The sequence below is a fragment of the Muscardinus avellanarius genome (assembly GCF_963383645.1).
Source record: "Muscardinus avellanarius genome assembly, chromosome: 15".
NCBI classification, from domain to species: domain Eukaryota; kingdom Metazoa; phylum Chordata; class Mammalia; order Rodentia; family Gliridae; genus Muscardinus; species Muscardinus avellanarius.
Window position 1 is genome coordinate 18,590,954 of NC_137801.1, and position 17,665 is coordinate 18,608,618.

Here is a 17,665-nt window from a genome sequence, read left to right on the forward strand (position 1 = left end):
TCCAGGTTCTAGGACAATCACCCAAAGATATTGAAAGATGACTTTATTACTTGAGAAGATACCTCTAGGTTAGAATCCTAGTAATAAGAAAGGGTTTCGAAAAAAGGCAAAATGGAAGGAAAGATGGACAGTTAAGGGTCTGCTATAGTAAGCCAGGTATGAGATGTTAATGCTATTCTAAACAATAATATCAGGTGGGGTGATAAGGAATAGCATGAAATAAGACTTATTTGGGAAGAAAGCTCAGCAGGACTTCACCACTAACTAGAAATAGAGAGGAAGAAAAAATGGAAGATGGTGTCACATTTTAGCTGGGACAGCTGAATGGCTCACAAGATTTGTAGAAAATAAGATGACACAGTCCAGTTATATACAGAAAGATCTGCGGGAAAACAAAGGAGAGATAGGCAACTAAACAAAGACGACTCTCAGGCGCAATCTAAGCTTAAGAATCATACGGTAGGCATTGACAAAGAGATGAAAAATTAAACATATACATAAAACAATGACAACTAATCTTTTTACCCTCAGCAACTTATCAAGACTCTCAACAACCTAACTAAATCCTATTTCAAAAATTAAAAAATAAGCCTGGGTGTGGTGGCTCACACTTGTAATTCCAGCATTTGGGAGGCTGAGACTGGAGGACCGTGGTTAGGGGACAGCCTCAGCTATTTAGTGAGGCCCTCTGGAACTTAGTGAGATCCTGTTTCAAAATAAAAAATAAAAAATAGGGCAAAGGGTGTAGCTCAGAGGTTGAATGCCCCTGGGTTCCATCCCCAAACCCGCAAAATAAATAAATAAATAAATAAATAAATAAATAAATAAAATAAGCTAGGTGTGGTAGCATATGCTTGTAATCCCAGCACTTGGGAAACTGAGACATGAGGATCACAGCTTCAGCTACTTAGTGAGGACCTTTGCAATTCAGTGAGACCCTGTTTCAAAATAAAGAATAAAAAATAGGGCTGGGGGTAGAGCTCAGAGGTACAATAGAGTTCCATCCCTAGTACCACCAAAAAAATAAATAAATAAACTAAAAAATAAAAAAGCTGGAGGTATAGATTAGAGGTATAATGCCTCTGGGTTCAATCCCCAGTACCTAAGTTAATTAATTAATTGATTAATTAATACCCATTATAATAGCCGGGCGTGGTGGCGCACGCTTGTAATCCCTGCGTTTGGGAGGGGTGTAGTTCAGAAGTAGAAAGCTCCTGCGTTCAATCCCCAGCACCACACACACACACACACACACACACACACACATTCTGTAGCTCTGCGTAGTGGCACATGCCTGTAATAAAAAATACGGTGGGGGTGTAGTTCAGAAGTAGAATGCTCCTGCGTTCAATCCCCAGCACCACACACACACATTCTGTAGCTCTGCGTAGTGGCACATGCCTGTAATCCCAGTACTTGGAAGGCTGAGAGAGGAGTATCGCAAGTTCAAAAACAGCTTCAACAAGTAGTCAGATTTTTCAGCAACGCTGTTTCCAAATTAGAAATAAAACTGGTCTGGGGCTATAGCTCCAAGATAGAATGCCTCTGGGTTCAATTCCCATTACCATACACACACAAAAAGTAGATATTAGGCATGGTGGCACACACTTGTAATTCCAATACTTGCGAGGCTGAGACAGGAAGACTGCGGTTCTCGGACAGCCTCTGCTACTTAGTGAAGCTCTCAGCAACTTAGTGAGACCCTGTTTCAAAAAAAATAGAACTAGGGGTGTAGCTCAGAGGTAGAATGCCCCTGGCTTCCACCCCAATGCTGCAGGGGAGAAAAAAATAGATAATGTAGAAGTTTTCTAAAATTGTGTCCAAATAATAGAAAAACAAAGTCCTCAAGGTTACAATCACAAGTAAAGTTATAAAAATAAAGTAGCAAAAATCATTCTAAATAAACAGAAATTCGATATAAAACACTCACATTGTAAAATGAAGGTAGGGCTTATGTATAGCAGCAGCTGATGACTGTTTCTTTGGTGATCCTGAATGACAACTAGTCTCAAATATTGATAAAGCATTCTCATCTTCACTATCTTCTAAAATTAAAGTTTCTATATCTGTTAAAAAAAAGCAGAAGGATTATTAGGATTATGAGTCACTTAAAATTAGTGATTCTTCAAAGCTAAGGAAAATTTGGTTAAAATCAAGTGACATTAGTAAGTTATCAAATTATATAGACTGATCAGACAAAGTGATAAACTACAGCATTTTGAATAATTTACAAATAGAATTAACATAATGTTTTCCCTTTCCAGACTATACACTTAAATAATAAGAGATGTAATGTGGAAAACTAACTTTGCTGAGTAAAATAAGTGTAGAAAGGCCAGGCATGATGGCGCATGCTTGTAATCCCTGTACCTGCAAGGCTGAGACAGGAGGATAACACACATTTGTTAGAGGCCAGCCACAGCTTCGTAGTGAGGCTCTCAGCAGCTTAGTGAGACCCTGTTTCCAAATAAAATGTAATATAGGTATGGGAGTGTAGCCCGGAGGTAGAAAGCACTTGGTTCCATCCCCAGTACCACCAAAAAAAAAAGTATTCATTTGAGTCAAGTGTGGTGGCACATATCTGTAATCTCAGTACTTAGGAGGGTGAGACAGAAAGATCACAGGTTTGAAGACAGCCTCAGCAACTTAGCAAGGCTTTCAGCAACTTTATGACACCATGTTTCAAAATAAAAAATAAAATAGGGTTGTGGGTGTAGCTTCATGACAGAATGCCCTTGGGATCCATCCCCAGCACCAAAAAATAAAAGTAAATAAATAAATAACTCATTCATTTAGCATTAGTTTCTCTTTGTGTGTGTGTGTGTGTGTGGTGCTGGAGACTGAACTCAGGGGCATTTTACCTCTTTCTGAGGATGATCTTGAACCTTCAATGCTCTTAACTTCACAAGAAATGGGATCACAGGTATGTGTGCCACCACACTTATTAGTCTTTCTTTATGGGCCTTAGGTTGTTACTACTCAGCGGACTAATTAAAACTAAAATTCCAACTAAGAACACAATAGTTAAAAATTTTCCTGGAATAAAACTTGAATTATATTAATAACTTGAATTATTAACACATGCCTATCAAAAAGAACATAGCAAAAGAGCATATCAAAAGAGTATTTCACACATGCCTATCAAAAGAGGAATAATGATCAATGCTGTGTATACAAAGGATAAAGAGGAGAATTAAGATTGACAGAAATCAACGCTTTGTCCCACACCTATAATCCCAGCTACTCATCAGGCTAATGAACAATCACCCAAGCCCAAAAATTCAAGGCCAGCATGAGCAACAGGATGAAACTCTGCCTTAGCTGGGCAGGTGGTGCACACCTGTAATCCCAGTACTTGGGAGGCTGAGACAAGAGGATCACAGGTTCAAGGACAGCCTCAGCAACTAGTGAGACTTTCATCAACCTATAGAGACCTTGTTTCAAAATAAAAATAAAATAGGACTTGGGGTGTAGCTCAGAAGTAGAATTACCCCGGGTTCAATTCCCAGTGCCACACACACATCCAAAAAAACCTGTCTCAAAACAAAAAAAAAAAAAAAAAAAGAAAAAAGGATCAACAGAAACCATCATGTCCTTCCAATACAAAGAGAAAAAAAAAATAAAAGGGATGCTTTATAAAATAAGATTGTACTGGCAGATAAGAGACCTCAGACACTTTTAAAGTTAAATATTAGCCAGTTATGGAGGCACATACTATACTCCTAGTACTTGAGAAGCTAAAAGAGAAAGATCTCAAGTTCGAAGACAGCCTCAATTTAGTGAGGCCCTCTGCAACCTCACAAGACTGTTTCAAAAAAATAAAAAAGAGATGGGGGAAGGAGGTAACTTGAAAGAATACCCCTAAGTTCAATCTCTAGTACTACACACACGAAAAGTAAATATTTGCTAAAACTCATTTTTAAATTAATATGGAAAATAAGCCGGGCGTGGTGGCCCACACTTGTAATCCCCACGCTTGAAAGGCGGAGATAGGAGGATCGCACAGGTTTGAAGCCAGCCATGCTGGCTTAAGAGACCCTGTTTCCAAGTAAAAAGTATAAAATAGGGCTGGGAGTGTAGCCTGGAGGTAGAAGGGTTTCCAGGAACCCCAGTACCAACAACAACAACAACAACAAAATTAATTTGGAAAATAACTATCTTTTCAGTGATACTTGCCTATGCAAACATATTAAAGACCCAAACAAAATAATGCACCTAAATAAATAAAAATAATTACTAATAAATAAATTTGATTGCTCTTCTTCACTGGTAGATCTCATTTAGTTCCATTATTTGGAACTACAGTGTACTTAACATTTATGGAAAAAGTTACAGGAAAACAAGTAATATTCCATAAAATAGTAATTCTTGATGGAGATAAAGGGGCCTTTGTATTTTCCCTCAGAAGGGAAAATTATTTTTCTAAAGGTGAAATAAGTTTTTAAAATTCTGAAAAAATATGGTGAAAGATACATGATATATATTCCCAGTTATAAAAAAGAGATTTAAGCTGGGTGAGATGGCCTATAATACTAGTACTTGGGAGGCTGAGGGAGGAAGATCTCAGGTTTGTGGCCAGGCTTAGCAACTTAGTAAGGCCTTCCACAACTTAGTGAGACCCTGATTAAAATAAAAAGTAAAGCGGGGTTAGGGGTATAGCTCAGAGGTAAAGTGCCCTTGGGTTCAATCCCAGCACCACAAAAAGATTAAATAAATAAAGAAAGAAAGAAAGAATATAGAAATAGAAATTCTTAAAAAAATCAAAGCCTACGGCAGGGATTGGAGCCTGCCATGAGGCGAGGCTGGTGCTGGGGGCCTCCGAGGCCAGGATTGGAGCCTGCCGATGGGTTAGGCCGGTGCAGGGGCCAGCGAGGCCGGGATCGGAGCCTGCCGTGAGGCAAGGCCAGTGCTGGGGCCTCCAAGGCCTGGATTGGAGCCCGCCGAGGGGTAAGGCTGGTGCTGGGGCCAGCGAGGCCAGGATCGGATGAGGCAAGGCTGGTGCTGAGGCCTCCGAGGCCAGGATAGGAGCCTGCCGAGGAGTTAGGCTGGTGCCAGGGTCAGCAAGGCTGGGATCGGAGCCTGCCTTGAGGCAAGGCCGGTGCTGGGGCCTCCGAGGCCAGGATTGGAGCCAGCCGAGGGGTTAGGCCAGTGCCAGGGCCAGCGAGGCCAGAATCGGGGCCTCCCATGAGGCAAGGCCAGTGCTGGAGCCAGCGAGGTCGGGATCAGAGTCCTTCGGGTGACCAAGCCACTACTGGGGCCATTAAGAGTGGGATCGAAACTTGCAATGCGGCATGCACAGAGAAATATCACAGAAAACAAAATCCAGATGCTTCCCCTAATTAGCAAAAACTAGGAGGAGAGGGGTAACAGGAGGAGGTTGAGTTATTTAAAGGGCGCTATAGTGAAGCAATTAAGGTGACCAATCAGAGGGGATGAGATGGGGAGGATGGAACCTCTTTAAAACTCAGGAGATACATAAACAAATGTATCAAAGATAATCACCAATCGAGGGAGGGGGAGGGAATGGGAAGGGAATTGGATGATGTGTTCTTGTATATCCTCTCAAGTCTTGTATTCCAATGTGATGTATGATTACAATGCACCAATAAAAATATAAAAAAAAAAAAGGAAAAAAAAAAAAAAAAAAAGAAAATCAGAGCCTAGTACCTGGCTGTTTGTTCTTGCTCCTTCCCTACTGGCCAATTTTAAAAAGTCAATAAGCTATATGGTATTTCATGCAAGTCTCTCACCCAAAAAATTAAGTTTTCTAAAAAACATATATATAATGAAAGAAAAATTGAATAATATTCGTGACTATCTTTAGTGTGACACAACAATTTCCTATTTAAAATAACCAACACCTCAATTCAGGTTCTACACACTGGAAAAATTAAGATAACCAAAAGACCTTACTTTCCCATCAAGGTTAATGGACCTTACTTTTTCTTTTTTTTTTTTTTTTTTTTTTTTGCGATACTGGGGGTGGAACCCAGAGGCTTTCTACCTCCGGCTATACTCCAGACCCATTTTATATTTTATATTTTATTTGGAAACAGGGTCTCACTTAGTTGCTGAGAGCCTAACTAAGTAACTGAGGCTGGCTTAGAACCTGTGCAATCCTCCTGTCTCAGCCTCCCAAGTGCAGGGATTACAAGCATGCGGCACCACGCCTGGCTGGACCTTACTTTGATAAGCAAGTCAACTTAAATTTCTAACTTTCTTCTGTAAATAGGTGACTCTCATGGTTTGGCTCTAGAATGTCCCCCTCAAAGTTCATTTGTTGAATCCACAAAGTCATAATGGCAATGCAGGCAAGAGCATGCACTATGGAGTCGGGCTCCCAGGTTTGATCGGGCCCCAGAACTTACTGTGTAGCCTTATGTAACTCAAATTACTATCCAAAGTCTCCCAGGCTCCTCCTCTATATAAGGATAGTACCTAACTCACAGGACTGTGATGAAGATCAACAAATGATTATTTATATAAGTGCTTTACAACAATAACTGTAAGCTGTCAACTTTCAAGATAATCACTCTCCTACATTATGATGGTCAGAATATTCTGGTAGTGAACATTCATTCATTCATTCATTCATTCATATTAAAAATATTTAGGAGGCAACCTACTATATGTTGAGTAATGTGCCAGGCCTGGAATAAAGTGGTCAGTGAAATATATTTTATATATTCAAGGCAAATATAAAAGAGTGATACACAAATAATCTTATGAGGAAACTCTCCATGCCTACATTTGTTTCAGTTTAACAGTATGAAAAAGTCATTTACAATACCTTCTTTTTTGTCACTCTGGTTAATTTCAGCATGAGGAAACACTTTTTGCAAGACTGCTAGGATGTTGTTGAAGCTCCTTTCCAGCAGTGGCCTTATGATGGGGGACAGTGCATGTCCGGAAGACATCACAGCACGCTGGGAAGCAGGCACTATATTCTGCATTGCATGGTAGAAATCTTGAGCACTGAGCACTATTGAGGAAACATCGAGCTGCAGTTTATGACTACTAGCATAGATCTGGGGATATCGCCTCCGAAGGGCAATCAGGGCAGCTTCAGTGCACAGGGCTTTGATATCAGCTCCACAGTAGCCTAATGCACAAAGGAGAAGGATAACAAAGGTGCATTAATTATTCCAAATGCCAAAACTATTCTGTAAATACATATACCTTTAAGTAAAATAATAATCAATACTAAAGCAGTAATTATGAGTATAATTTTATTGGGAAAATGTTTTGAATATTTTAATTACACAAAACATAAACTAGTAATATTAAGTCAAAACAAGCAATATATTGTGTGTCAAACACTACATACAATACACAATTTTATTCAAAGTTTTTAAAGAATTATAGTTCCATTTCAATCCTTCATCAACATTCTTAATCATTAGTCTTCATGACATTATAATTATCTGTAATTTTTCTCATAGTATTAACTTATAAACACATACAAAAGAATAGTACAAAGTAGTAGGTATGCAGAAACTTCAAAAATAGCTATTCTATTGCCAACTACGAGTGTAATACAATAGCAATTTAACATCCAATTACTTAAAAATTTATATTTAAAATTATAATTCATCTGATAGCTCCAAACGCATTAAAGGGAATAAAAATGTTAAAAATAGCTGGGCGTGGTGGCGCATGCTTGTAATCCCCACGCTTGGGAGGTGGAGACAGGAGGATCGCGCAGGTTCGAAGCCAGCCGCACTGGCGTAAGAGACCCTGTTTCAAAAATATAAAATAGATCTGGGAGTGTAGCCCGGAGGTAGAAGGGCTTCCAGTACAACCAAAAAAAAAAAAAAGTTAAAAATATTTCCATTGATTTTTCAAATTATCTTTCTTTATATATATGAGTAACAATCTAGTTACAGGCTGTACCCAAAACAGGATATTATCCATTACCCTTATTTAATGGTGATACACTAAAACAAAAGAGATAGATCCCAGGGCTTTTAAGTAACTTCATACACACACACACACACACACACACACAGAGTTAGGTCTTTATTATTAAAAAAAAAAAAAGGAAAACTCAAATTAGCCATATGTTGTCTTATATTATCTAGCATTTGGTCATCTTCATAAGTTATGCCAGCAGGGGGAACCACTCAAACAAGCTAATAGAACGTTGGTCCCTAAACTCAAGGAGTAGTTACCAGTTTATTAACTCTTTTGTCCCTCACAGTGATCTCATAGAACACATACACACTGAAATAAAAAGGGTGATTCCAAAAGGAGACTTGCTCAGAGTTAGAAAAAAAATATGTGTGAGAATTTAACTCAGAAAACTATAAACCAAGTAGCATAAATACAATCCAATGATAGTAATTATCTCTCAAATAATTCTTTGGAATAATCAGATTTTACCACTAATCTCTCATTTGTTTTCTATGTTTTCTATTTCTCAATAACTCAAAAAATCTTTTCCTTAAATATACATCTGTTACATTCATTCATTCAACAAAATGAACAGAATAACAGTTTAAAGTAATACATTAACAAAATTAATCCAAGGACATAATTTAAGCACATGAATTCTATCCTCTGTATCAGAGAAAGTAAAGAAAAACTACCATCTTCAAACAAAATAAATAACAATTCTTTTTCTTAAGTATAAACATAGTTGGTGAACATTCTATACTGTCCTTTTCAAATGTAGAAAATTAAGTTTTTTTAAAAAACCAGCTCAGAACAAAACAAAAAAACTAAACACAAGAAGCAACTTTTATATATAGTAAATGTTATCCATTACATTTATGTATGCCATAATGTTAATCACACATATAACAGAAATATTATTTTCATAATTTATTCCAGATAAGTTTGTTAACAACTAAAATATTCTATTTACTGAAGTAAATTTTCAAATAGATTGTCATAAATAGTAGACTATAAAAGATGAAAAATTTCTTCTTTACATTTGCTTATTTATAAGAATTACTGGTTTATATCTATGGTTCTCAAATATTCATCAGAATGAATAACTAAATTGAAAAAAATATATAGATTCCCAAGTCCCACAACAAATCTAGTAAATCTAAATCTCTAGGGGTCTAAAATTTTTTTAAGAAAGCTTTAGAAATAATTCTGATACACACAAAATCTGAGAACTACTAACTTAATATACTTCCTTCACTAAACTCTAAACTAGATGGGGGGGGGGGGTTGGGGGATGTAACCCAGGGGCATTTGACCTCAGAGCTACACCCTCTGCCCTATTTTTTATTCTTTATGTTTGAAACAGGGTCTAAGCCAGGCGTGGTGGCGCACGCTTGGAATCCCAGCATTCAGAAGGCTGAGAACTGGAGGACCGTGGTTCGCGGACAGCCTCAGCTACTTAGTGAAGCCTTCTGCAACTCAGTGAGACCCGGTTTCAAAATAAAGAATAAAAAATAAGAGCAGGGGGTATAGCTCGGAGGTCAATAGCCCCTGGGTTCCATCCCCAGACCCACAAAAAAAAAAAAAAAGAAAGAAAAAAAAGAAACAGGGTCTAAGTTGCGGAGGGCCTAAGTAGCTGAGGCTATCCGTGAACCGTGATCCTCCAGTCTCAGCCTCCCGAATGCTGGGATTACAAGCATGTGCCACCATGCCCCATTTAAAGTAGAATTTAAATTGCATCATAACACCTCACTAAATGTGTTACAGTTAGGGTGACTACAATTCTAGTTAGGCTTCTGGTTCTATTATAGTTAATAGCACACCTTTGCACTCTCAAAAGTGTACTTTTGGTTTAGAAAAACAAATGATCTGATCATTCAAATAAATACTAAAAAGAAACTGTAGCCTTTTAGAAAGTTAAATGTTGATATACAAAAGAGTGTCTGGAAGGCTGAGACTGGAAGATTGCATATTTGAGGCCCGCCTCAGCAATTTAGTAAGACCCTCGGCAACTTAACAAGACCCTGTTTCAAAATAAAATAGATATACCTAAAGGGCTGGGGGTGTAGACTAGAGGTAGAATGTCGCTGGGGTCAATCTCCAGTACCAAAAAGAAAAAGGTGATAAACAAGAAATTATAAACATCCCTTTCATAACCACACCAATCTACCATTACACTTCTAATACTCTGCTGAACACACATATCTAGATAGCAAAGAAAGAGCATTCTTGCAGACTGCTATTAAAACAAATGTTTCTAAAAACTAAAAATACAGCTATTAAGATGTCAGATGTAATAAAATTTTAAGTACAATATCAAACAAATGAAATCTCATAATCCAGATACTTCACTGAGCTGTTTTCATGGCTTTAGCCCTCTCACTGAAAATAAAACCAAGGAAGAGTCAGGGGTCGAGCTCTTCGTTAACTGTAAGGAAGAGTCAGGGGTCGAGCTCTTCGTTAACTGCAAGTTGCTCTATCGGGCAAATGTTTTTTATATCAGTCTACGTTGAGAAGCTTTTTACTACTTAAAAATCATACCTGTTATGCTTCCAAAACTTTCAAAAATACTAAGAAATTGTTCAAGGTAAAAATTACCAAATCCATAACTGCACAGTCTTTTGTTAGCACACACTTCACTAAACTGAACCCAAACTGGGATACATAAACTGAGGAGTCCATAATGGATTTTAAATTTATTACTATTCTATTCCTGTTTGGAGACGTACCTGCACTTCATTTTTTTTTTTTTTTTTAATGTGAGCTGGTTTCTTAAATGGAATAAATGTCATGACCAAATCCAGGAAGAAAATGGTGGCAGTACATATGCAGAATCCGTATCCATACTGCCACCCCATCAAGGGAGGAGAGAGGCAAAAGAAATTTTTTCAGTCCAGCAAGAAATTATATAACAAAAACTTAAAAACGTAGGAAACTGACTAAAAGCCAAAATAAATCACTTTGAAAGGTGAGAAGTATTGACCTATGTAAATGCAAAAAGGAAACAAAGATTCTAGTATTTGGGATGGAGAATTAAACTAGTGGGTATAATATTTCAGATCATAGATATGACAATAGAAAATAATTTTAGAATACCTATCTCTTAGGGAATTTCAAAAATTATTTGAAGATTTCTGCTTATTTCAGTTAAGGATGATTCTGTGACAAGTTCACAGAAAAATCTACAAAGATTTTCCAATCTGATCTGAACTCTAATACAATATGATAGATAAAAAGGGACAAATTTAAAAAGGGGAAAAGACTGGATTTTTTACCAAATACCACCCTCTCCCATAAAAGCAGCACAGGCTTTGCAAAGGTCAAGCCAAGTTACATGAAATGGGTTTGGCGCATGCTCTCTTATACCAGGCAAAGCTTAAACTGGAGTAGTGCTGGACAGATTTACGTTTTCTCCTCACCAGAAGATGTCGAGGTCTTTGAGGCTCAAAAGCTGAGGGATGCTGCTTCGGAGATGGAGGTCCCTGTGGATGAAGAGGATAATTCGGATGTAGCTAACTGAATGGACTAATTTAACTTTTAATTATTTGATGGTAGATCAAAATGATCTCTTAACTAAGTAGTTCTTTTTGGTTTTGGTAACTTTAAAGTTTTCCCAAATAGATTGTTATTAGTGGCCTTTTAGGGGTCTCTTCATAATGCTTTAAAAGTTCACGGAGGGTGTATTCATTTCGAGTCACCCCCCTATGCCATTTTGGCATGGGGCTGTATTTCTATTTTCTGTATTTCTATCTTTCTAATAAACTTCTTTAAATCTTCAAAATCTTCAAAAAAAAAAAAGTTCACTGAGAGAGATTTTAATTTATATTTTGGAAACTATGAGAAAAAAAGACAAAAAAAGAGGGAAAATGAATGAAGCAAAATATCTTGTGTGTATATTCAGTTATGTAACAAGATGTCTTTTTGTATTTCCGACCTAATTAAGAGCCAAAACCCTTAATTCCATCTCCTGTGCATATAAATGCTCTCTCGCCCCATCCTTGTAGGACAGTACTGGTCATTTACTCTCTGGAAAGATCTTATACTGTGTGACAAATTTAAAATTGGAAAGTTTTATATTTGGAGAAATACTGCCAAACACAATTCTGTATTTTCTTTAAAGATCCCTCCCACTCAACTTCTTTCTAAAACACAGAAATGAAGATGAGCCCATTTGTGTTATCTGCAAAGGAAGACTGTAGTCCTGTCTTTACATTGACCTTATTCTCTTATAATTAAGCTTTTTCCTAGTCAAATTTCTGAGAAGGGACAAGTCCTAAAAGAAAACTGCAATATTAAGGATACCCAGCATTCAACAAAAGTCATATTATTACTGATCTTTGCTTATCAAGTACCTAATTTTAAATTCTGATTTAGAAGTGTTTAAACATTAAGGAAAATATTTTAAAAGAACATTTAAATAGGAAGGCAAAGCTATCTAATTTTACAATAAAAAATATAACTATCATTCACACTTCAGTTATGTGGGAAAGGGCAGCTGAGAAAACCAACACTGGCGATCAAGGAATTCAAACAGTAGCACTCACCAACGCATTTGTCGGCCAGTTCACCTAAAAAAGCATCTGACAATTTTGGATTCCAGTCCCTGGTATGGATCTGTAAGATGTGTTTTCTTGCCTAAGAAGAGTATAGATTATAGAAGACATATCATCAATCCCTCAAATGTGATAGAAGGACCATATTTTGATTAGACATGCCATAGAAAAATGGTTATTTAAAAAAAATTGAAACCAAGTCGGGTGCGGTGGCACACGCTTGTAATCCCAGCATCCAGGAGGCTGAGACAGGAGGATCCGGGTCTGTGCCAGCCTCAGCTAATTAGTGAGGCCCTTTGCAATTCAGTGAGACCCTCTTTCAAAATACAGAATAAAAAATAGGGCAGGGGGTACTGTTTAGAAGTTGAATGTCCCGGGTTCTATCCCCAGACCCGCAAAAAAAATAAAAAATAAAAAAATAAAAAAAACTGAAACCCTTAATATCAACCTGTGAGATATATAGTGGAGTTCTTGCTTCTGCTTCATAAGCTAAGACATTTAGTGTTCTGACTCCTGATGAGGAGCACATAATAACTAAGTAATTCACCTAGGATTAGAATTTGATTATGTGTGTATGGTACTGGGGATTAACCCAGAGGTATTCTACCTCTGAGCTACACTCTCAGCCTAATTTTATTCTTTATTTTGAAACAGGGTCTCACTAAGTTGCAGAGGATCTCACAAGTTACTAAGACTGGCTGCAAACCTGCGATCCTCCTGTCTCAGCCTACCAAGTATTGGGATTACAAACGTGCATCACACCTGACTAGGGCTAAATGAGTGATGTGTACATGTATGCCTCTACCATCTTGTATTCCTTTAAGATGTATGACTTCAATGCACCAATAAAAACAACAAAAAAAAAAAACCACTACAAAAAAATTTAAATTTTAGCCAGGCATGGTAATACACACCCATAATCTCAGTACTCAAGAGAGTTAAGACAGGAGAATTGCAATCTCCAGGCCAGCTTCAACAATTTAGTGAAATCCTGTTTCAAATTAAAATAATAAGCCAGGCATGGTGGCACACACTTATAATCCCAGTGCTTGGGAGGCTGAGAGAGGGGATCACTGGTTCAAGGACAGCCTCATCAAGGAGTGAGATTCTCATCAACCTAGCAAGAGCCTGTTTCAAAATAAAAATTAAAATAATAGGGCTGGAAGTATAACTTGGAGGTAGAATGCCTCCTACGTTCAATCCACAGTACCCCCCTCAAAAAATTAAACATTTAAATTTCACTTTCCATTATACAATTTTTATGATTTAAACACATGAACAAACCAGGCATGGTGGTACAGGCTGTACCTGGGCAGCTGAGACAGGAGGATGGCAGGTCCACAGAGAACCTCAGCAACTTAGACCCTCAACAATACACAGACCCTGGTTCAGAATAAAAAGAAGGAAGCAGGAATGGTGGTGCACACTTGTAACCCCAGTACTGGGGAGGCTGAGAGAGGAGGATTGCAGTTTCATGGGAGCCTCAGCTACTTAGTGAGGCCTTCTGCAACTTAGGGAGACCCTGTTTCAAAATAAAGAATAAAAGAATCAGGACAGGGATGTAGCTCAGAGGTAGAATGCTCAGTACGCCCCCTTCAAAATAAATAAATAAATAAAAGAAAACAAGCAAATGGATTGCTTCCTACAAGATCCCTAGAACATCAAAAACATGTCAAAAAATAATGTAAGTAGAATATACCTCAAAAAGATTTATTCTTTTGTGTGTATGTGGTATTGAGGACTGAGATACACCCCAAGCCCTTACTTTTAATTTGGAAACATAAGTCTTTAAATTGTTGAGAGCCTCACTAATTGCCAAGAATGGCTTCAAACTGGCAATCCTCCTATCTCAGCCTCCCAAAAACTGGGATTACAGGTATGTACCATCATTCCCGGCTTAGTTACACATAAATCTTAATAAGCAGAAAACAAAAACTTACTTTTTGATCAGGCAAGTTGAAAAGGAATTCTCTGTCAAAACGACCAGGTCTCCTGAGTGCAGGATCTATAGAATCAAGTCTGTTTGTAGCACCAATAACAACTATTTCGCCTCTATTATCTAATCCATCCATAAGAGCAAGGAGGGTTGATACTATAGAGCTGTAAAAAATATTTTTCAGAAAAATTTAAAAATTTTAAGTGAAAGAAAAAATTACAAATACTTCAGTTTACAGTAACTTTTATTGGTCTTAAATACTAATAATTATAGCAAAAATACGTATTAATGTAAGATCTAGTAGTTTACAGAAATCATTTTCAAAAGCACTCAGAAGCTGCAATAAAGTTAGGCTTGGTGGCACACACTTGTAATCCCCATAGTTGGGACACTGAGACAAGAGGGTTACAGGTTCAAAGACAGTCTCGGCAAATAGTGAGATTCTCACAACCTAGTGAGAAGCAGTTTCAAAATAAAAAATAAAATAGAGCTAGGAGTATAGGTTAGATACAGAATGACCCTGGGTTCAATCCCAAGCAACACACACACACACACACACACACACACACACACCCCTGCAATAACAGTCACATAAAGTATAACAACTTAAAAAAGAAAAGATAAGCCGGGCGTGGTGGCGCACGCTTGTAATCCTCGCGCTTGGGAGGCGGAGACAGGAGGATCGCGCAGGTTCGAAGCCAGCCGCGCGCGCTGGCTTGAGAGACCCTGTTTCCAAATAAAAATGTAAAAATATAAAAATAGGTCTGGGAGTGTAGCCTGGAGGTAGAAGGGCTTCCAGGAACCCCAGTACCACCATATATATATATATATATATATATATATATATATATATATATATAGAATAGGTCTGGGAGTGTAGCCCAGAAGTAGAAGGGCTTCCAGGAACCCCAGTACCACTAAAAAAAAAAAAAAAAGAAAAAGAAAAAAAAGAAAAAAAAAAAGAAAAGATAAAATGGACTTGATCAAAATTAAAACCTGAGCCAGATGTAGTTGCACACACCTGTAACCCCAGTACTAGAAAGGCTGAAACAAGAGGATAGCAGGGGTTTAAGGCCAGCCTCAGCAATTCGGTAAGGCTCTGTTTTAAAAAAAATAAATAAAAAAAGCTAGAGCAGGTTCGAAGCCAGCCCCGGCTATTTAGTAAGGCTCTCGGTAACTTAGTGAGACCCTGTTTCCAAATAAAGTAGAAAATAGGTCTGGGAGTATAGCCCAGAGGTAGAAAAGCCCTTGGGTTCTACCCCCAGTACCACCAAAAAAAAAAAAAAAAAAAAAAGATACTATCAACCCGGAGGTTGGTGACGCACACTTGTAATACCAGCATTTAAGAGACCGAGATGGGAGGACCACAGTTCACAGACAGCCTCAGCTACTTAGTGAGGCCCTTTGCATCTCAGTGAGACCCTGTTTCAAAATAAAGAATAAAAAATAGGGAAGTGGACATGGTAGCACACACTTGTAAACCCAGCATTTGGGAGGCTAAGACAGAAGGATCCTGATTCGTGGCCAGTCTCAGCTACTTGGTGAGGCCCTCTGCAACTTATTGAGACCCTGTTTCAAAATAAAGAATAAAAAATAGGGCTGGGGATTAGCTCAGAGGTAGAATGTCCCTAGTCTCATCCCCAGTACCACCAAGTGTGTGTGTGTGTGTGTGTGTGTGTGTGTGTGTGTGTGTGTAAAAAAGTATTATAACTGAACAATATAGACAAATAATCAAATCTAAAAATAAGTAAGCTGGGTGTGGTGGCGCACACTTGTAGTCTCAGCATTTGGGTGGCTGAGACAGGAGGAAAGCGGTTCGAGGACAGCCTCAGCTACTTAATGAGGCCCTTTGCAACTGAGTGAGGTGCTGTTTCAAAATAAAGAATAAAAAATAGAGCTGAGAGTGTAGCTCAGAAGTAGAATGCCCCTGGGTTCCATTCCCAGTACTACACACAGTGCCCTATTTTTTTATTTCTATTTTGAAACAGGGTCTCACTAAATTGAAGAGTATCTCACTAACTAGCTAAGGCTGACCACAAACCTGCAGTCTTCCCGTCTTAGCCTCTCAAGTACTGGGGATTACAAGCATTTGCCACCACACCTGTCTAAACCCAGAGTCTTGCACATTCTAGGTAAATATTGTACTACTAAGTTGCGCATCCAAATATTGAGAAATTCTTAAATTTCATTTTTTGTTTCATCAGTGACCCACTATTCATTCAAAAGAGTATATTCAGTCTCCATGTATTTATATAATTTCAAATTTTCATTTTTGTCCATGTGGGGGTACTAGCAATTGAAACCAGGGCATCCTACCATTGAACTAGACAATTTTATTTTGAACTAGTCCTTTTTATTTTGCTTTCAGTTTTATATGTTTGTTTGTTGATGGTGCAGGGGACTAAACACAGGGACATTCTGCCTCTGAGCTAAATCCACAGCCCTATTTTGATTTTTTTTTTTTTTTCAGTACTAGGAATCAAACCCAGAGACATTCTCCCTCCAAACTACAACCCCAGCCCTATTTTGTATTTTTTTGTTTGAAAACATGGTCTCACAAAGTTGCGGAGGGTCTCACAAAGTTGCGGAAGGCCTCACTAAGTAGCTGAGGCTGGCTATGAACCTGCGATCCTCCTGTCTCAGCCTCTCAAGTACTGAGATTGTAAGTGTGCACCACCACACCTGGCTCCTATGTTATTTTTATTTTGAAACAGTCTCACTAAGTTGTGGAAGGCCTCACTAAGGAACTAAGGCTGACCCTGAACCTGCAGTACTCCTGGTCTCAGCCTCTGAAGTACTGGGACTACAAATGTGTGTCACCACGCTTAACTTTTTAATTTTTATTTTTTTATTTTTAAAAAGTGTCTAACCAAATTGTCTAGACTGACCTGGAACTTGCAATCATTTAGTCTCAGCCTCCCAAGTACTAGAATTTCAAGTGTGTATACCACCATACCTGGCAACTTCTAAAATTGTTTTCTCGGTTTGTAGGGCTTTTTTTAGTTTTTTTGTTTGTTTGTTTTTTGGTGGTACTGGGATTCCTGGCTACACTCCAGGCTACACTCCCAGACAGACAGACAGATATATATATATCTTGGGTTTTTTTTTTTTTTTTTTTTGGTGGTACTGGGGTTCCTGGAAGCCCGTCTATCTCCGGGCTATACTCCCAGACCTATTTTATTTTTATTTGGAAACAGGGTCTCCTAAGCCAGCGTGGCTGGCTTCGAACCTGCGCAATCCTCCTGTCTCCACCTCCCAAGCGCGGGGATTACAAGCGTGCACC

At 38.2% G+C, this 17,665-nt stretch overlaps 1 protein-coding gene across 3 annotated transcripts in view; it reads right to left on the minus strand.

The window, feature by feature from the left end:
• Window positions 1-17,665, minus strand: part of ATAD2B (ATPase family AAA domain containing 2B) — a gene marked incomplete at both ends in the record, with an annotated part of 143,164 nt that overhangs the window by 65,396 nt on the left and 60,103 nt on the right. For all 3 annotated transcript variants that reach the window (XM_080711476.1, XM_080711475.1, XM_080711474.1), the window contains 4 exons: window positions 1,931-2,066; window positions 6,791-7,102; window positions 12,438-12,528; window positions 14,387-14,546. In XM_080711476.1, coding sequence (XP_080567602.1) covers window positions 1,931-2,066; window positions 6,791-7,102; window positions 12,438-12,528; window positions 14,387-14,546 — 699 coding nt within the window. The remainder of the gene's footprint in view (window positions 1-1,930; window positions 2,067-6,790; window positions 7,103-12,437; window positions 12,529-14,386; window positions 14,547-17,665) is intronic.